The 22,301-nt window shown below is 38.6% G+C and overlaps 1 protein-coding gene across 1 annotated transcript in view; it reads left to right on the forward strand.

Annotated features, from left to right (window-relative positions):
* The window catches only part of mbd2 (methyl-CpG binding domain protein 2), a 44,139-nt gene that overhangs the window by 19,694 nt on the left and 2,144 nt on the right, over positions 1-22,301 (forward strand). The window contains exons 2-6 of the mRNA XM_039661487.2: positions 986-1,145; positions 3,195-3,332; positions 4,785-4,875; positions 5,011-5,188; positions 11,042-11,167. Of these exons, the coding sequence (XP_039517421.2) occupies positions 986-1,145; positions 3,195-3,332; positions 4,785-4,875; positions 5,011-5,188; positions 11,042-11,156 (682 nt within the window). The 3' untranslated portion in view covers positions 11,157-11,167. The remainder of the gene's footprint in view (positions 1-985; positions 1,146-3,194; positions 3,333-4,784; positions 4,876-5,010; positions 5,189-11,041; positions 11,168-22,301) is intronic.

Here is a 22,301-nt window from a genome sequence, read left to right on the forward strand (position 1 = left end):
TTATGTTGAATAAACTTGACAATGCATGTGGTCATGTAAACGTTTCCTTTATCTGAGTCAAGTCATAAGTATAAGTATAAACCGATCGACTCAGCTAGACGTTTGGCCCTTGCTCTTGTTTCTCCCAGCATTTAAAACACATTAACCCGCGTACGTGCTTACTGAAGTGCGCATGTGAAGTGCGCAAAGAGCGCACTGCTAGGGGGGCACACATCGCAAACTCCGACTTTTTCTGACCCAAGAAATTATTAAAACGTGTTTTCATCTCGTGCAGAAATAGGCCCTAGTCAAAATGCTTCATGTAACGGCATGAGGATAGGCTAATGTGTCCGTAAATTTCCCGTTGACAAACAAAAGGATTAGGATCTCTTTTTTTTTTACCTCACTAATAACCTGATCCTATTAATAAACACTCCACTTTTGCTAGCAAAATAGAAAAAAGATTCTCGTATATAAAACGAAGTAGGCTAATAAAACAAGCAAATTAATGAGTAGGCTAAATAATCAAGTTAATAATCAAATGTTAGCCCCGCCCCCTCACGATACTATCGTGTATCGCCGATCTCACAGGCTGACGATAGGGCGATATGAAAATGGAGCATATCGCCCAACACTAATGCAGACGTTTCAACACCGCTTTATTCAGAAATGCATTTATCGATAACGATTTATATTGCATTTTTACACCATGACATAATTAGTAATCATCATAAATATGCATTATTAGAAAGATCAAATCATTAGTTATTTCTGAAGGATCATGTGACACTGAAGACTGGAGTAATGATGATCAATTCAGGAATAAAGTACACTTTACTGTATATTCACTTAGAGAACAGATGATTTACACTGGAGGAATATTACACAAATGTTTCAAAAATATAAGAAACATTTAAAATCTAATAATTAATATTACAGAATACAGATGTTTCGGAGGTTTTAAGAGTAACGCAGGTCGTTGATGTGGATGCGTTTCTCTCTCCAGTCCCTCGGGAAAGAAGTTCCGGAGTAAACCGCAGTTGTCCCGTTACCTCGGCAACACTGTGGATCTGGGAAGTTTCGATTTTCGCACAGGAAAAATGATGCCGAGCAAAATGCAGAAAAACAAACAGAGATTGAGGAGTGAGAACCTCAGCCTGAGCAAGGTAACACACACACACGCACACATATACACACACACTCACTCACTGACTCACTCACTCACTCACTGACTCACTCACTCACTCACTCACTTACTCATTCACTCACTCACTCACTCACTGACTCACTCACTCACTCACTCACTCACTCACTGACTCACTCACTCACTGACTCACTCACTCACTCACTGACTCACTCACTCACTCACTCACTGACTCACTCACTCACTGACTCACTCACTCACTGACTCACTCACTCACTCACTCACTGACTCACTCACTCACTGACTCACTCACTCACTCACTGACTCACTCACTCACTCACTCACTGACTCACTCACTCACTGACTCACTCACTCACTGACTCACTCACTCATTTACTCACTCACTCACTGACTCACTCACTGACTCACTAGGTGTTTCTCAATGTCAAGGATACTTCCTTGGCAGGACGGGTCCTTCCAAGTCATTTCCTTCAGAGGCTAGGCAAGGGTCCTCTTTAGCGTTCGGAGAACACGTAAATGGAACAGGCTAGCAAGTGCACGTCATTGCGTCATTACATCAGTGAAAGGTCCGCTTCGGCGCTGCAAAAATCATTGTGCTGGTGTACTGCACTGTTTAAATACACTTGACAGTCCTTATTTTGTCTTGTCAGTCCTCATAGAAATAAATAAATAAAGGGATAATGTATAACCAGGCGGTTGTTATAGTGAATACAACCCCGCAAACTCTAAAGCAGAGGGGTCTTGATCAGCCGGTTGTATTCGCTGTAACAACCGCCTCGCTATACATTTTCCCACTTATAACATGGCTACCTACCAAATAAATCAATAATTTGACACAAAATATTGATTTAAAAAGGAGTTTATTCATTCAAAAACGATTATATTACCGGAGTTAACAGAACTACCTCCATAGCAACATGATCTAACGTTAGCTGTTAAAACACATGCAATTGTAAAATATGTGACCAACAAAAAAGGCTATGAAGTAAAAATTAAAAAGTTAATCACCAGTAAAAGGGAACAGCTTTAAATCCCCTAAGCAAATTTGAGCCGATATGCAAATAGTTTAACAAACATTAAATAAATGGCTAAACTGAAATTATGCTTACATTTGAAAGCATATTGCCGTTATCACTCCGACTCCGCTAACGGTCGACATTTTTTTATTTTTTGAACAAGATAGCAAAGCTGCGCATAGGATTGTGGGTGATTTAAGAGCGCGAAGGCTACACATATGCATCCTTTCCTGTGTATGGGATATTTTCCGAACGAAGGACTCAGTCCTTGGTTGAAATTCTGAGGATCCTTGACATTGGAACAGTCCTTCGACGGACGTCGATGACGTAGCATCCTCGAAATTCCGGCTTCCGAGGATCCTTCCTTGACATTGAGAAACGCCTACTGACTCACTCACTCACTTACTCATTCACTCACTCACTGACTCACTCACTCACTGACTCACTCATTTACTCACTCACTCACTGACTCACTCACTCACTTACTCATTCACTCACTCACTGACTCACTCACTCACTGACTCACTCACTTACTCATTCACTCATTCACTCACTCACTGACTCACTCACTCACTGACTCACTCACTTGCACACTCACTCACTTACTTATTCACTGACTCACTCGCACACTCACTCACTCACTCACTGACTTGCACACGCGCACATTCACTCACACACTCACTCATTCACTGACTCACTCACTCACTAGTTCACTGATTCACTCACTCGCACACTCGCTCACATTTTTATCACTTACACACTCTCTCACTCACACACACACACACACACACACACACACAGAGTAAATACAGTGAAAATCAATGGGGTCCAATGTTGATCAGCATGTTCTTGTGGCCATGAGTAAATAAACCTGTGTGACTATAGCAACCGGGATTATCAGTAATGGATAATATATGTTATATTATATTTACATCTACATTATATATCCTATTGTTATATATTTATTGTCTTCTTGTGTACCGTTCTGTTTCATAAGTGATTTTGTGTGTGTGTGTGTGTGTGTGTGTCCGTAGGGAAAGCCGGATCTGAACACGGCGCTGCCCATCAGACAAACGGCCTCCATCTTTAAACAGCCGGTCACTAAAGTCGTCAATCATCCGAACAACAAGGTGAAGACTGACCCCCAGCGAGCCGTAGAGCAACCACGACAGGTCAGATCATCACACACACACACACACACACACACACACACGACACTCATATAATGTGGCTCATGCTTATCAGTGTTTAATATTGAGCACTAGAGGGCGCTAAAGCTGCAACAGTTTCTCACTGGAACTCAGACACACACACACACACACACACACACACACACTCTCTCTCTCTGCCATGATGTATCATGTGTAACAATTTCAGTAATTGTAAAAATCTTGTTTTATTTTTATTTAGAAGAATATTATTTTTTTATACATTAAAAAAAATGCCTGATAATAATAAGAATTTGAAAGGAAAACGTGTCTAATTCTCATGAAAATAATCTTAATGGCTCTGAGAAAGGTTTGATTACCTTTTATGTAAAGCATAATTTCTGTGTTTTGATGATGATCATGAGCGGTTCGCTGAGATCCCTCACTATTGTCTTGTCTATTTAATAGTAATGCGGTTAAACCCCATTCTAGTGTTTAATGATGTTCGACTGATCTTCAGGAATATTGCTCTGCAGAAGGTCGGTTCGTGGAATAATTAAAGATAGAGATTAGATACTTTCATGAACTTTATTAATGCAATCAACATTAAAAGACAGTCCGTTTTCTAACTACACAAATTACTTTTATTCATCAAGTATGCATTAATTGATCAAAAATGACATTTATAATGTTACAAAAAAGATTCTATTTCAGATAAATGCTGTTCGTTTGAACTTTCGATTCACCAACGAATCCTGAATTTTTTTCACAATTTCCATCTGTTTCCATCACTGATATTAATCATAACTGTGTCTTGATCATCAGATCCTCATATTAGAGTGATTTCTGGAGGATCATGGTGGAGTAATGATGATAAATTCACAGGAATAAATGACATTTTACTGTATATTCACATAAAGAACAGCTGATGGAATTATATTTGACATTTGTACAGTATTTTGAAGGTATAAATGAGAAACACTGAGCTCATTAGATCGATTCCCGGGGAAGGAACAGATAAACCTCTTCAGTGAAGCCTGAATGTAGGTCTGACTGATGCTGTAGTTCTGGGTCGTGTGTGTGTGTGTGTGTGTTATAGTCGCCGCGGGTGGATTTACTCGACGAGCCCCGTGACGCTCATGGAGGAGCTTTATTTAAGTCTGCAGTTTAATAAATCACACTATGAACTGTTTCTGCTGTTTACAGCTCCCGCTGGACCAACAACTGATGTCTGAGCAGCAGAACACACACACACACACACACACACACACGTCTGTGAAGTGATATCAGTGTTGATGCATACAGGATGATCTGACGTTTTACATTCATAACGTCTCACACATGATAAGGACTGGAAAGCGCTTCGTTGTTGATTAAAAAAATTAAATGAAAATATACGAAACCATTAACATTCACTTCGTTTAATCTGGCCTTCATTCTCTCTGCTGGTGTGTGTGTGTGTGTGTGTGTGCGCAGCTGTTCTGGGAGAAGCGCTTGAAGGGCCTGAGGTCGTCGGACGTGTCGGAGGAAGTTCTCAGGACGATGGATCTGCCCAAAGGCTTACAGAGTAAGATGTGTTAAAGTCCTGTTACAGCGGCTATTGTGTGTGTGTGTGTGTGTGTGTGTAACAGGTATTGGGCCGGACTCATCGGACACGACGCTGCTTTCCAGTATAGTGAGGGTGTGTGTGTGTGTGTGACAGGTATCGGGCCGGACTCGTCGGACGAGACGCTGCTGTCCGCTATAGCGAGCGCTCTACACATGAGCTCAGCGCCCATCACGGGTCAGACCTCCAGCGCCGCCGAGAAGAACCCCGCTATATGGCTCAACACATCCCAGCCGCTCTGCAAAGCCTTCACCGTCACTGATGAAGACATCCGGTGAGTGAGAGAGTGAGAAATGTAGAGGGAAAAGTTGTGAAATTTGGCACACTGATGGAGGACAGTCCCAACATTAACTACAGCAATTTTGGAGTCTCTAACTCTAACCCTCTAGCGCCACCACATGTCCAAAATTCCATCTAACGCTAATAACATTTGAACCAGAGCTAAAGACTAAATTATTTTTGGCTCAAGACAATTCAATTGTTCCATCATTTGACATCATTACCATGCTGGAAAAAAAGTTATTAAAATATTTTTGGTTTACTCAACCATTCTCAAATAATGTGTGGACAAATTCGGTGAAGAGCACGCCAAATTGGATGCGAGGCTGTATCTCTGCAACGCTTTACTGTATTGAGGCGAAATTTGGTGCATGTCATCACATCTCAATGGAAAGATATAATGCATTACATGGTACATTATGAATACATTCATAATGCATTAGACAATGGCATGTTTTCTGATGCATGTGATTGTCATGCAGCATTTTCACTCTCTGTTTGGACATAAACCTGCTTGTTCAAGACATGTTTACTGATAGGTTTGTTGTGAAATCGGCCGGCTTGTTAATATTCCTGTGTAATTGCGAAGTGATGCGATGTGAAGTTTGAAAGTATTATGTATTCATCAAGTTCCCCCTCTGTCGAGGCGTGTCGCTTAGCGTTGGGAATCAGGCGTCGCAGTTCAAGCCGAGCTGAAACTATCCGCGAGATTCATTTCACTCCGAGGCTCCGAGGGCAAATTGGATGCTTGCTGTATGAAAAACACAAGAGAAATAAGACTTTCCTGCTGTAGTTGTTTTCTGTCTGGTGTTCCTGCAGCATACAGATGCGACGTCTCGTCCTCCACATACACTAATAGTGGGACTGGCAAATTTGTGATATGAAAACAAATGTTGTGGTGTGATTATAGTTGTTAAAACTGTAAAAAAAGTGATTAAACCGCTGATCTAGACTGTTACTACTTAACCAATGAGCTAACTAACCAGCCAACTAATCAACCAACTAACTAACTAACCAACCAACTAATCAACTAACTAACCAACCAACTAACCAACTAGTCAACTAACTAACCAACCAATCAACTAACCAACCAACCAAACAAACTAGTCAACCAACTAACCAACCAACCAACCAACCAACCAACTAATCAACTAACTAAGCAACCAACCAACCAACTAACTAACTAATCAACTAACTAACCAACAAATCAACTAACTAACTAATCAACTAACTAACCTACCAACCAAATAACCAACCAATCAACTGATCAACCAACTACTCAACTAACTAACTAACTAACTAACTAACTAACTAACCAAACAAACGAACAACTAACCAACCAACCAACTAACCAACTAACTAAGCAACCAACCGACCAACCAACCAACTAATCAACTAACCAATTAATCAACTAACCAACCAACTACCAAATAACTAACCTGCTAATCAACTAACTAAGCAACCGACCAACCAACCAACTAACCAATTAATCAACTAACCAACCAACTACCAAATAACTAACCTGCTAATCAACTAACTAAGCAACCAACCAACCAACTAACTAATCAACTAACTAACCAACCAATCAACTAACTAACTAATCAACTAACTAACCTACCAACCAAATAACCAACCAATCAACTGATCAACCAACTACAACCAACTACTCAACTAACTAACTAACTAACTAACTAACCAAACAAACGAACAACTAACCAACCAACCAACTAACCAACCAACTAATCAACTAACCAACTAACTAAGCAACCAACCGACCAACCAACCAACTAATCAACTAACCAACTAACTAAGCAACCAACCGACCAACCAACCAACTAATCAACTAACCAATTAATCAACTAACCAACCAACTACCAAATAACTAACCTGCTAATCAACTAAATAATTAACCAACCAACTAAACAACTAAATAATTAACTAATCAACTAAATAATTAACCATCCAACTAACTAAATAATTAACCATCCAACTAACCAAAAAACAAATAAAAAACGAACAATTAAATAAAACACAAACAAATAAATAAAAAAACAAACAAAAAACAAATCAATTAAATAATAAAAACAAAGAAATCATTAAATTGACATATATATATTTAAATACATAACTAAACATACCAAAAAAAAAACCTAATAAAAACAAACAAATAAAAACACAAAAAAATGAAATAAAAAAACATTCAAATCATTAAATTGACAAATATTTAAATGCATAAGTAAATGTCTCCATATATGATGTAGTGATGAAAAGTTAAGATAATTGATTTAAAAAGAAACTGAACTTGAGTTTTAGATATTTTTTTATGAGTTTTATGTCTTTGAAATATGTTCTGAACATCATTAGCACAGACGAGTGTCTGGTTTAAGAGTGTGGAACTCATTCAGACGATGATGATAAATTAATGTTGGATAAACCTTGTGTTGGTATATTGTTCTGGTGTCAGTGGATTCAGTCGTTCTCACACACACATATGTTTCCTACACTGAGATATATCCAGTCCTGAGCACTAGAGGGCAGTAGACGCACGCGTGACTCTGGAGTTAATGACCCGAGACTGAGAGATTAAACCCCAGATGAGCAGCCGTCCTGTCGAGTGGACCCGACCTCACTGATACACACGCTCCGCTCGTCACGTATAGACATTTATTCCTGTCGTCAAATGAAGATGTGTGTGTGTGTCCGTTCTGGCGTTCAGAGGGAATGCAGGAATGTCAGAGTTCATAATCCGATCATTATAATTCAGGACGAGCAGCAAACGCTCCTTCCTGTGTGTCTCGCAGTGGCTCTGATGGGGATGCTGTGTGTGTGTGTGTGTGTGTGTGTTGTTACTGTAAAGCATCTGATGGCGGTCACAGGCTAATTCCAGAACAGAGAAACAAATTACACTTATATTTTCTATGAATGCCACATATTAATGCAAGATATTTTCATTTCCCTCCGTCTCTGAGCTTCATATTAAAGGCATAATTCAGCCAAAAATGATAATTCTGTAAGTCCTGTTTGACGGGCATCCTTTCTTCTGCGGGAATATGGGCAATAATGTCAGGGTTATTATTGTTAACTAAAACTGTCGGAAACATTTTATTTTAAATAAAGATGAAATTAAAGGGACACTCCACCCATTTGCATTAAGCTTTCCATTGTTATAAACTCGAGCGGTCGAATGGTCGAGCAACACTGCCGTTTTCCCCGAGACGAGAGAAATCTGCTATTTACCTTTTTCACTTCCTCCTACAATGACGCAAAAACCGCCATTTTAACGCCATTGAGACTCTAGTAGCCTAGCTGCGCGCGGTTACCAGTAGGCGTGGCCTCCCAAGTGCATTCTGGGAGTTGTTGTGTTTCATCCACATAAGCCAAAAGTACTTTTTCTGGCTTTTAGAAAGTCTAGAAATAATTTCACATTTCTTCTACATAAATGACACATTTTATATACGAAGAGTTCAGATGCAAAAGCCTCTAAGTGCCATTTGAAATTTTCTTCTAGAATGTTAATTTTTATCAAGCTTGTATATTTAAGTTCAGTAATTTCACTTGAATGACAATTAATAGGTATTTCATTGCCATTTTTGAGTGAAATTACTCAACTTAAATATACAAACTTGATAAAAATGATCATTCTAGAAGAAAATTTCAAATGGCACTCAGAGGCTTTTGCATATGAACTCTTCGTACACAATCGTCTTTCCAGAGAAGTGTCCCTTTAAATCATTTAGCCTTGGGAAAAACACTCAAAGAAATAAAACACACTAAAAATTAAATAAAAACTGAAATAAAATAAATAGTATAGTATAAAAGGACAAATGCACAAAACAAAGTTGCTAAAATTACACTGGAAACGGAAAATGTGAAAATACATGCTAATTCAAAACATTTAAAAAATACAATAATATATAATTAAAACTAAAATAATTTTGGAGACATTTGTTTAAATATCGTTTGTGTTTCACCGAAGTCATTTGGGTTTGTAACGACCGGAATAATGATAGGCTGATTTCACACAGTACCTCTGAGACGTGTGTGTGTGTGTGTGTGTGTGTGTAACAGTTTAGCTCACACTGTTGCGCTGCTGAAACACAGCAGGTGTTAATGTGTGAATGTGTTCACGGCTCTGGGTTTGCATCTCGATCTCCTGAAGTGAAGCCAGCGGCGGCTGATCTGGGAACAGCAGCCATGACAAATGTGTGGCGATTTTCATTTTTAATTGGGAACCATTTTAGGCACTGGTGTTTTTCTCTTGTTTGCACTGCATGTCAAACTGCATTCTGGGATTGGGTTCTGTGTGAAGGAAACATGCGATTCCGGCGCAAACCCTATTCCTGTGCGGACGGACAGCCGGAGGGAATTATGGGTAGAGATGATAGACGAGAACATCAACAACACTGGACCCTGTGAGGGTTATTATCATCAACTAAAACTATTGAAAACATTTACATTTTTTTAATCAACCTTAAATAAATTATATTAAAAATATATATATTTCGTTAGTCACTTTAAAATTTCTATAATAGTCTACTAATACTCTATACCCTAATAGCTTTACCCTAAAAATAAATAAATAAGTAAAACTGGAAAAAAGAAGAAAAGCCAAAATTGTAAAAATGAGACAAAACAAAGATTATTAAATGAAAAAATTAAATGATGTCTGAGTTGGCTGAAATCAGTTGGTTCAAGCAATAAAATTACGAAATAAAATGAAAATAATATAAATTAAACCGAATTAGTTTGAAAACAACAACTAGTAAAAACATAGTAAAATTACTAAACATTAAACTAAAACGTTGCTTTGGAAAACTTACTGAAATGAATAAAAACTAAAACTGAAATTTCACCACAGAATAAAAAACAAAAAAAGTTTTTTGTGAATGTAATAATGATTGCAGAAACATTAAAGTTAAATGGCTTTTATTCCATTTTAGGTACATTTTCAGTCATTTTATTATATGCTTTTGTATGGAAACGTATTTCCGCCACAGGATGTGTATTGGACATCGCCACCTTGAGGAATAAGGGTGAATTGCGTTTGAGTCATCAGAGATTCAATTAGTATCGGCCGATATCGGTTCATTTTTAACGTTATCGGCCCAATAAGGATTTTTCTGATATATTAGAGTTGATCAATAATGTATTATTTCCTTCAGATGCGCACTGTTCATCATGATGATTATGAATTGCTTGAAATATGATTGAAATCCCTTCAAAAAAGGCAAATACAGTTCAGTGCAACATGTGTCATATCAGCCACATAACATTATCATGAGAACATCATAACTGTGTGTTTGGGGAGACTTTTGTTTTGTAATCAGACTCTCAAAAATTACATAAAGGTTTAGGTTTATCGGCCGATATATCGGGTATCGGCTTTCAAATATAAAGAATTATTGGTTATTATCGGTATTGGCCAAAATTTTCTTATTGGTGCATCCCTACTAAATATACTTGCATTATTATATTTGCATTATTACATTCGCTAGTTAACTAGAAAACAGACATTATTTTATTATTTTACTCTCGTTATATTGTTTCTAGTGAATGGATTGAGGGATGCTGAGACGGTTGAAGGGGGAGGGTGGTGAACGGTGTGTGTTTGAGGGAGACAGAGGATTGTGTGTGTGTGTGGTTGAGGGTCAGAGGTCATGAGAGATTGATTGACAGGCCTGAGGGGGGGTGAGACGCAGATAAAGTGAGGTCAGTGTTTTGTGTTTGACTTCATCCCTCTCATTCTGTCTCCTCAGGGAGCAGGAGCTGAAGGTCCATCTGTGTGTGTGTGTGTGTGTGTGTGTGTGTGTGTTTGACTCTCTGTCTCTCTCTCTCTCTCTCTCCTCAGGGAGCAGGAGCTGAAGGTCCATCAGGCCCGGCTCAGTCTGGAAGAAGCTCTGATGGCCGACACTTTGGCCCGGGCCGCCGAGTCCAGTCGAGACCCCCAGGGCCGAGCGCCGTAGAGAACCGACAGGTGAGGAACTGAGCGATTTTAAAGGGATGGTTCACCCAAAAATGAAAATTAGCCCATAATTTACTCACCCTCTAGTAGGGTTGGGAACCGAGAACCGGTTCTTTTCCGGAACCGGTGGTGTTTTTAAAAAAATATCGGAACCGTGCAAAATTCCTAAGTTTCAGTTCCTAAAACGGTTCTGGTGCGATATGAGGGCGAAGTCATAGGAGTAGATTATCCTTTAGCGTCTCACCTCAAGCGCAGACAGAGAGAGAGAGAGAGAGTAGAGCTGCATGATTAATCTTTAAAAGATTTCGATTCAAACACCTACGCCGTCTTATTTTACGGAAGTAAAGACGCTAACTGAGATTCTTTCGGACACACGTCAGCAGGATTCGTGCATAGAGGCTATTGAATCGGAACCGGAACCGGAACTGGAAAATTTCTCACGATTCCCAACCCTACCCTCCAGTCATCCTACTGTATATGACACAGCATATCAGACGAATACAATCGGAGTTATTTAAAAAAAAAAAGGTAAACGGACTGCATTTATATGGCACTTTCATAGACCCAATGGTCACCAAAGCGCTTTACATTTGCCTCACATTCACCCATTCACACACTCATTCATACATCGACATCTGTCCATCATAAAAGTGCATCTATCCATCATAAAAGCGCATCTGTCCATCATAAAAGTGCATCTATCCATCATAAAAGTGCATCTATCCATCATAAAAGTGCATCTATCCATCATAAAAGTGCATCTATCCATCATAAAAGCGCATCTGTCCATCATAAAAGCGCATCTGCCCATCATAAAAGTGCATCCATCCATCATAAAAGTGCATCTGTCCATCATAAAAGTGCATGTGTCCATCATAAAAGTGCATCTGTCCATCATAAAAGTGCATCTATCCATCATAAAAGTGCATCTATCCATCATAAAAGCGCATCTGTCCATCATAAAAGCGCATCTGCCCATCATAAAAGCGCATCTGTCCATCATAAAAGCGCATCTGTCCATCATAAAAGTGCATCTATCCATCATAAAAGTGCATCTATCCATCATAAAAGTGCATCTATCCATCATAAAAGTGCATCTATCCATCATAAAAGTGCATCTATCCATCATAAAAGTGCATCTATCCATCATAAAAGCGCATCTGTCCATCATAAAAGTGCATCTGTCCATCATAAAAGTGCATCTATCCATCATAAAAGCGCATCTGTCCATCATAAAAGTGCATCTATCCATCATAAAAGTGCATCTATCCATCATAAAAGTGCATCTATCCATCATAAAAGTGCATCTATCCATCATAAAAGTGCATCTATCCATCATAAAAGTGCATCTATCCATCATAAAAGCGCATCTGTCCATCATAAAAGCGCATCTGCCCATCATAAAAGTGCATCCATCCATCATAAAAGTGCATCTGTCCATCATAAAAGTGCATCTATCCATCATAAAAGCGCATCTGTCCATCATAAAAGTGTATCTGTCCATCATAAAAGCGCATCTGTCCATCATAAAAGTGCATCCGTCCATCATAAAAGTGCATCTGTCCATCATAAAAGTGCATCCATCCATCATAAAAGTGCATCTGTCCATCATAAAAGTGCATCTATTCATCATAAAAGTGCATCTGTCCATCATAAAAGTGCATCTATCCATCATAAAAGCGCATCTGTCCATCATAAAAGTGCATCTGTCCATCATAAAAGTGCATCCATCCATCATAAAAGTGCATCTGTCCATCATAAAAGTGCATCTATCCATCATAAAAGTGCATCCATCTATCATAAAAGTGCATCTGTTCATCATAAAAGTGCATCTGTCCATCATAAAAGTGCATCTATCCATCATAAAAGTGCATCCATCTATCATAAAAGTGCATCTGCCCATCATAAAAGTGCATCTGTCCATCATAAAAGTGCATCTATCCATCATAAAAGTGCATCTGTCCATCATAAAAGTGCATCTATTCATCATAAAAGTGCATCTGTCCATCATAAAAGTGCATCTATCCATCATAAAAGCGCATCTGTCCATCATAAAAGTGCATCCATCTATCATAAAAGTGCATCTTTCCATCATAAAAGTGCATCTGTCCATCATAAAAGTGCATCTATTCATCATAAAAGTGCATCTGTCCATCATAAAAGTGCATCTATCCATCATAAAAGCGCATCTGTCCATCATAAAAGTGCATCCATCTATCATAAAAGTGCATCTGCCCATCATAAAAGTGCATCTGTCCATCATAAAAGTGCATCTATCCATCATAAAAGTGCATCTGTCCATCATAAAAGTGCATCTGTTCATCATAAAAGTGCATCCATCCATCATAAAAGTGCATCTGTCCATCATAAAAGTGCATCTATCCATCATAAAAGTGCATCTGTCCATCATAAAAGTGCATCTGTTCATCATAAAAGTGCATCTATCCATCATAAAAGCGCATCTGTCCATCATAAAAGTGCATCTGTTCATCATAAAAGTGCATCTGTTCATCATAAAAGTGCATCTGTCCATCATAAAAGTGCATCTGTTCATCATAAAAGTGCATCTGTCCATCATAAAAGTGCATCTATCCATCATAAAAGTGCATCCATCTATCATAAAAGTGCATCTGCCCATCATAAAAGTGCATCTGTCCATCATAAAAGTGCATCTATCCATCATAAAAGTGCATCTGTCCATCATAAAAGTGCATCTATTCATCATAAAAGTGCATCTGTCCATCATAAAAGTGCATCTATCCATCATAAAAGCGCATCTGTCCATCATAAAAGTGCATCCATCTATCATAAAAGTGCATCTTTCCATCATAAAAGTGCATCTGTCCATCATAAAAGTGCATCTATTCATCATAAAAGTGCATCTGTCCATCATAAAAGTGCATCTATCCATCATAAAAGCGCATCTGTCCATCATAAAAGTGCATCCATCTATCATAAAAGTGCATCTGTCCATCATAAAAGTGCATCTGTCCATCATAAAAGTGCATCTATCCATCATAAAAGTGCATCTGTCCATCATAAAAGTGCATCTGTTCATCATAAAAGTGCATCCATCCATCATAAAAGTGCATCTGTCCATCATAAAAGTGCATCTATCCATCATAAAAGTGCATCTGTCCATCATAAAAGTGCATCTGTTCATCATAAAAGTGCATCTGTCCATCATAATAGTGCATCCATCCATCATAAAAGTGCATCTATTCATCATAAAAACGCATCTGTCCATCATAAAAGTGCATCTGTTCATCATAAAAGTGCATCTGTCCATCATAAAAGTGCATCTGTCCATCATAAAAGTGCATCCATCCATCATAAAAGTGCATCTGTCCATCATAAAAGTGCATCCATCCATCATAAAAGCGCATCTGTCCATCATAAAAGTGCATCCATCCATCATAAAAGTGCATCTGTCCATCATAAAAGTGCATCTATTCATCATAAAAGCGCATCTGTCCATCATAAAAGTGCATCCATCCATCATAAAAGTGCATCTGTCCATCATAAAAGTGCATCCATCCATCATAAAAGTGCATCTGTCCATCATAAAAGTGCATCTATCCATCATAAAAGTGCATCTGTCCATCATAAAAGTGCATCTATTCATCATAAAAGCGCATCTGTCCATCATAAAAGTGCATCTGTCCATCATAAAAGTGCATCTATCCATCATAAAAGTGCATCTATCCATCATAAAAGTGCATCTATCCATCATAAAAGTGCATCTATCCATCATAAAAGCGCATCTGTCCATCATAAAAGCGCATCTGCCCATCATAAAAGTGCATCCATCCATTATAAAAGTGCATCCATCCATCATAAAAGTGCATCTGTCCATCATAAAAGTGCATCTGTCCATCATAAAAGTGCATCTGTCCATCATAAAAGTGCATCTATCCATCATAAAAGTGCATCTGTCCATCATAAAAGTGCATCTATCCATCATAAAAGTGCATCTGTCCATCATAAAAGCGCATCCATCCATCATAAAAGTGCATCGGTCCATCATAAAAGTGCATCCATCCATCATAAAAGTGCATCTGTCCATCATAAAAGTGCATCTGTTCATCATAAAAGTGCATCTATCCATCATAAAAGTGCATCTGTCCATCATAAAAGTGCATCTATCCATCATAAAAGTGCATCTGTCCATCATAAAAGTGCATCTGTCCATCATAAAAGTGCATCTGTCCATCATAAAAGTGCATCTATCCATCATAAAAGTGCATCTGTCCATCATAAAAGTGCATCTGTCCATCATAAAAGTGATGACGTTTAGGGTGTGTTGAATGAAGTGAGCTGGGCGCAGTGAACACTACATAGGGACCCTGTCCAGCGATGTGGGTTTAGAGCCTTTTTACAGTTTTGTGGAATTTAATATTTCATCACGAGCATCAGTGCAGCACACGCATGTTAATGACACACACACACACACGAGCACAGGGGAGAGTTGGTACTGATGGAAACGTGCAGAAGTGTGTCTCGCTGTCATGAAATATTCACGGGCTCATTAAGACGCGTGTGAAGAGTCTCATCACTCCATCCTCGTCCTCCTCACTCCCTCTTCATCATCCCGCACTCGTTCTTCCTTAAAGGGAATTAATAGTTAATATTCCTCCGTTCTCCGGCTGTCAGCGCTCCTCAGTTCACCCGAATCAGCTGAGGATCTGCCAGCCTCTTCTGAACGCTGACGTGTGTGTGTGTGTGTGTGTGTGTGTGTGTGTGTGTGTGTGTGTGTGTGTGTGTGTGGCTGTCCTGAACTCTCTCGACTGCTTGATTCAGATGTATGACGGATCAGAGGACGCTTCTGTTCTCTCGTAGAGCGCCGTATACGAACCCTCCTGTCTGCAGGTCACACTCGCTGTCTCTAGGGTCCGTTTGGAGATACTGTATAAAAAATATACATTTTTAATAGTGCTGGGCAATGATGAATCACACCCCTGTGTGTGTGTGTACTGTGTGTATATATGAAGAAAAAATAGTTATTTGTAAAATATTTCTATTTATAAATAATATAAATATATGTACTGTGTATTAGGGGTGGCACGGTTCACGAAACCGACGGTTCGGTTTGTATCACGGTTTTAGGGTCACGGTTTTCGTTTCTGTACAGTTCTTGTTATTTTATTTTTTTTCTTTTAATCTTTAACATTCCAAAATTTCTTAAATACTATATATACACACACATACATATTATGTAAACTCAAATGTTTATTTTGGATCCGATTATTCGTTGCCCAGCACAAATTTTTAATAATACAAAAGATATACATGTATGTTTGTTTGTGTACTTCTATGTTGATGTTGTGTTTTGTTGGATGTGTGGTCCTTATTTGCATATTTACCACATGATTAATCTACACCAGTAATTTGCATATGAAATATAACATTTTTATGAAAATAAATCCTTTAATGATGATCTGGGGCTCGTTCTTCGTACGTCGCTAACTCAGTTAGCTGGATTTGATTGTTGGCGATTTGCCATGATCTTGGATCGTTTGGTTCTTCGACGCTCATCCTGGACTTGCTGTCATAGCAACAGGTCCGTCAGCTTGAAGCTGCTCGCGAGCAGGCTTATTTCATGTAAACAGGGTTAGATCGCGGCTGATACGGGAAGTCCTTCAGCGCAGCGCGATAGTGTAGCCTAATTTCTGAGATTTATTTTTGTTTTCTCGTGAAACGATCGTCGTGAGGGTGTCGTTTAAATACATTATTATTTTGTTGGAAATGCACATTAATGTTCGATTTGATATCGGGCTTCAACAACAGCACAAAATGTTTGCATTGCCCTAAAATTATTTGCGAGTGGCTTCCTTTACACTATTGGAGATGCGGAGAACTTGATAAGCTTTCTGTCGTGCCATTCACAAAGTAGTGCTCTTAGTTTTTTTTTTTTTTTTTTTTGCCAACTTAGGGTATATTATAATTTTTAATGAAGATAATGCAATCATGATGACCATGCCGATTATGACTTACAGTCCCTCAGGCTTAACTTACGTGATTGGTGCCATACACTGTATACACACATGTTCCCATCAAGGCCTCAATGAAGGGATTTTGTGAGCAGAAAGGGGGCTTATACAGTGCAGCCAAATTACTATTACAATTTTTAATATTCCAGATTTGGAATATTATATCACTTTTTTTAAAAGGCATTTGACTGAGTAAAATCTTTTAGATGGTGTGTGACCATGTTCTATATCACAGATCAGTGTGAAAGCAAAATGGCCAGGATCTGTGCATGACTCAAGAATTTTAAGAGATTCACATTTATGAACATTATTTGAACATGGTAAGGAAAATTATAAATATCAAACTCACGGTATTACATACACTTATGCTGAGAACTGCATTTTTCCATTAAACAGGTGATTACAACAGGATCCTGCATGGAGACAGGTGTTTCATGACCCCATTCCCTGACCCAAACCCCAGACCAGTTACAATGCAGCTCTAGGACAAGGGCACACAATGACATGAGCTTTGGCCAATAAAGGGAAGATTTCAATGTCTAAAAACCCTGAGGGTTGCACCTGACAGGGCCTGTGACATTGCATGTGCCATATTACACAACACTGCCAACATCAGAAAAAGAAAAAAAAAATGTTTAATTAAGCCTAAAATAAAAGACAAGACAAATTTGCAAAACTCTTGCTTACAGTTTTATTTCAATAGTTCTTTGTAAAGAAAAGCCAGTTATTCAGTCAGCTTTTTAAAAGATATTATGCAAGGTCAGTAATAGTACTCTGTGTGATTTTACTCTGAAGTTTATTTTGAAGCAACTCTATTTCTAGTGCAATTTTTTCTTAGTCAAGTTCTGTTTCTCCCCCTGATTTTTGTTTTTTCAAAATACTCTATTTTCTGTTGAAGACTCATATAGGGAACAAATGCAACAAATAAAAAGCAAAAGTTGTCTCTACACTGCCCACCCCTGTATCACTGCTGTGTGCAGACTCTTCTGTAGGCCTTTCTGTACATGTGGACTCCTGTCAGAAATAATAGGCATAGGCACAAGTATAAATCAATTAAAGCCATCAATTAAATTAAAGTACTTCCTCCAAAGGACAGTCATCTGAGAAGTTTTCTTCACTCTCCAGTGCAATGTGATTGATAACTCATGGCAAAATATTTTTTACATTAACATACGTTTATCAGTTTTTACTTTCACAAGACAAAGCAATTTATCATTACTCAAGATTTAACAGTTGAAATGACTAAACCAGCCAATTTGGATTATAGGTCTACTTCATTTAATGCAGCAACAAATTATTTCACAGTGTACAAAGATAATTTAAATCTCATTTCCCAGTGATGAAGGTGTTGCTGCTACTGGTCCCTGATGTGGGTCTGGAAGAGCTGAACCCAGGGATGCCCTTCACAACAGGGCAATTCACATTCAACCCAAGGGTCAGCTCTTCTGCCAGGGTCAGGAGCATCATTATTATTATTTTTCTCAGCATTTTTCCTGTTTGCTTTTATAAACAGACAATCATTTATTTAACAGTGCCTTTTTAAAAGAGACTAGTAGTCCTATAAGGCCTAAAATTACCATTAAGTAGAATATTTTTGTACTTCACTTTGACCATGTCCATTATTATAGTGTGGTGACTCGACATTACAATGAACAAAGTAATTATGAAATTATGAAAATAAAAATAAAATAATAATAAGTTATTAAAACATCTAACATGGTCACCACAAACGCATTTAATTTGTCTTCTAGTTTTGCCAGCACTCTCTCCTGGCTTTTGCACACTTTGAGGTGTTCCCTGGCGTTTTAATTAAAGACTGAAATTCAGCATAACCTTGCATTAAAAGCGCGTGCTCTGCTTGGGAGAAAAACTGGGCGTGTTCTTTGGCCATGCTGAACAGCCAATAGCAGCGCTGCTGATCACTGGTTCTGTTATCGATACATGTCACCTTTTAAACCAACGCGAGAACGCGCAGTTATCTCAGATAACTCAATCCAGCGATACTAATCATAAACAACAGGTGTGTTCGAAGAACCCAATTAGCCGGATCATGATTAGCACGATGATATCATCTTAGATGTCTCATTTGATCTCGGATGTTTTAAGCAACGTACGAAGAACGAGCCCCTGATTGTAAGTTGTGTGTGGATGTTGATCTGGTGCAGGTTAGAGGAGTGTAATGAGTGTGTGTGTCCAGCGGGGGCCGTAGACCGCAGTCCTGCTTCTGGACGGGGACTAATGCTCTCTGCAGAACTTTTATGTATATATTCTCAAAAGATATCAGCAAACATGATAAAATACATTCAAATGAGTGTTTGGACAAAGTTTGTAAGTCTTTTGAACAGCCTTTTTTGCAGAAATGTTTCATTAATGTGCAAAAATGACACACAAATTGCCACTAAAACTAGACTTAGTCTCTCTCTGTGTGTGTGTGTGTGTGTGTGTGTGTGTGTGTGTGTGTGTGATGTGGGATTTATGGATTTTATTGAACTAACTTTTCAACTTTCCCATTCATTTTCAATGACATTTTTCATGCACTTGTGTATGGCTCTGACCTCTTCTCTGATTGGCTGCATTGGTCATATGTTAATGAGCTCATGATGTCATGTATATTGTCATGAATGTGTGCACAGCAGATGTTGATGTTGTTGGACTGGTGGGACGGGGTTTGTTTATGAGGTGTTTCTGATGTGAATGCAGAAGAGCTTCAGCTTCACGACACAAAACACCATTTAAATACAAATTAGCCAGCGCACGCAAACCAGTAGCATTTGCATGAATCCCACAGGCGGGTCACATGATAAATGAGTCTGTCGAGAGATGTTTCCTTTCATTTAATCGAGGAACAGGCCCGTTTGCACACACACACACAGTTTGCACACACTCCCTGCTTTTGTGTGTGTGTTGTCCAATGAAGCATTTTCTCATGAATTTCTCCTTTCATTTACTAGTGCAGCACCTTTAACTGACTGAGTTAGTATAATTAACAAAACTATAAAAAACTAACTTGAAATATACAGGTGAAACTGGAAAAATGAGAATATGGTGCAAACGTTCATTTATTTCAGTAATTCATCTTAAAATGTGAAACTAATAGACTTATTACAGGCAAAGTGAGATATTTCAAGCCTTTATTTGTTATAATGTTGATGATTATGGATTACAGATATGAAAAGGATATCTTGTGAAAAGGTTTTCATATCTGTAATGTCTGATAATATTCATATTTATATTTTGAAAGCGTAACGTTTTTCCTATTAAAAAATTTTACCAATGAAAAACAAACGAATTATTATTTCTCCTTCTCACTTTGAAACTAAATAAATAATTGAATGTCATATAAAAATTAATATATATGTGTCTCAGCAATACTAGAATGACCGTGGCGTTGTGATTTATTGTGTTGTGTGTGTGAGTGGCTCGTCTCTCGTCTCTTCATCATTCACACCGTACAATCCAACACAATCATTCTTTCACATAATTGCTCTGATATTAATGTTTTATCAGTTAATTGCCGGCATAGCGTCGCTGACTTCTAATGACATCACGTTTAGACGCGCGTGTGTGAGGATTCAGAGTCACTCACAGGAGAAATCCCTCAAACTCGTTACGGTAACGTCTCGTCTGTCTGCGTGAACGAAACCAACGCAGCGTTCGTTCATCCTAATCTTAATCCAACACTAACTAATGCATTGTTTTATCAGAAGTTATAGTATCTGTTAATATTATTTAACAGACCTGAACTAACAGTTATGATCAGCTAATCTGTTGTTTCTGACGTCACAAATGACCTTGTAACCAATCAGATCAACGTGTGATCGTCAACCAGTGGATCTCTGAGGGAGTGAGTGAGTGGAGGCGGGGCTCATCTGCATATTCATACAACTGCAAATACTAAATGAGGCATGGGTGTCGAGTTACATTCAAGATATTTTAAGGCATAAATATTTTTTTTTAAGGAAAAAACACCTTTAAATTTTTGACTACAGAGGGACTTTAAATTACTATTATTACTATTTAGCAAGTGTGTTGATAGTCTGTATTGACACATTCTGCCTTAAACCACTTCCTTCCACTGTAGAAAAATGAAGCCAAAATATCCCAGAAACGGTATTTGCGATGACATCATTTGGAGCCCGAGGTCCCGCCCACACCCATTCGTTTGCTCGTCATCTGTCAATCATTACACCACACCCCAGTTTCATAGCATCAAATAACTAACTAAAACCAAACTTATTGGACAGTTGAACATACGTTAGCGTGATGAGAACTACCTAAAATGACAGAAACCATCTTCAGGAAATGTAATTGGCTCACATCCCATTGCATTACATGAAGAGGGCGAGGTTTATGATTGATACTACAGCCGGCCACCAGGGGGCGATCAAGATCACTTTTCAAGGTCAAGGTACTTTATATTGTCTCTCCCATAGGAGAAATTTGTCTTTGATGAGATGAGAGAACTACTGCAACACAACCCACCAAAACATCCATCATTCAAACACTCGTCCCCAAACTACAACACTATACTAAACGAAAATACAAAGATAAACTCCTGTATGTATATTACCTCTAATCCACCAACAATACATGCAGGTGTATTGCCACGTCACTGGAGGTGCTTATGAATCAGTTTTGTGGACAATGAAACAAACAGATGTAGTAGCGATTATGCTTTCTAACGGGAGCCTGTGTCTCCTACCATACACAACACAACACAACACACACGAAGGGCCGATCAACCCTATCACACACATCTCGAACACATCTCCTCAGGACTCGGGTAATAACGGGACTGAAAGCATAAAGCGTGCGAGCTGAGCCGACTAGTGACCAAACTACGATCTTAGACGAGCTCCAGCCCCCAACGCTCTGTTTGCTGTGCCGAGAGTGTGTAATTACTGCTTCACACAAACTCTTAAATTGTAGGGCAGTTTGTGTTAATTACCCCCTTTATCCTGAAATCTCGGCGTAAGTGAAAAGCTTCTGCTAATGAAGATGCAAATTACCCGCGCGCTCGTGGACTGCTGGAGCACGCCTCGGTGATGATGGACCCGCATTAAAACTTAAAAGCGTTGATATTTCTGTACATTTACACGTCATGTTTTCTCTGCGTGTGCATGATTTGTGTTTTCTGATGTGATTAAAAACACATT

Source organism: Pimephales promelas, chromosome 4, assembly GCF_988280905.1.
Source record: "Pimephales promelas chromosome 4, fPimPro1.hap1.1, whole genome shotgun sequence".
Lineage (NCBI taxonomy): Eukaryota > Metazoa > Chordata > Actinopteri > Cypriniformes > Leuciscidae > Pimephales > Pimephales promelas.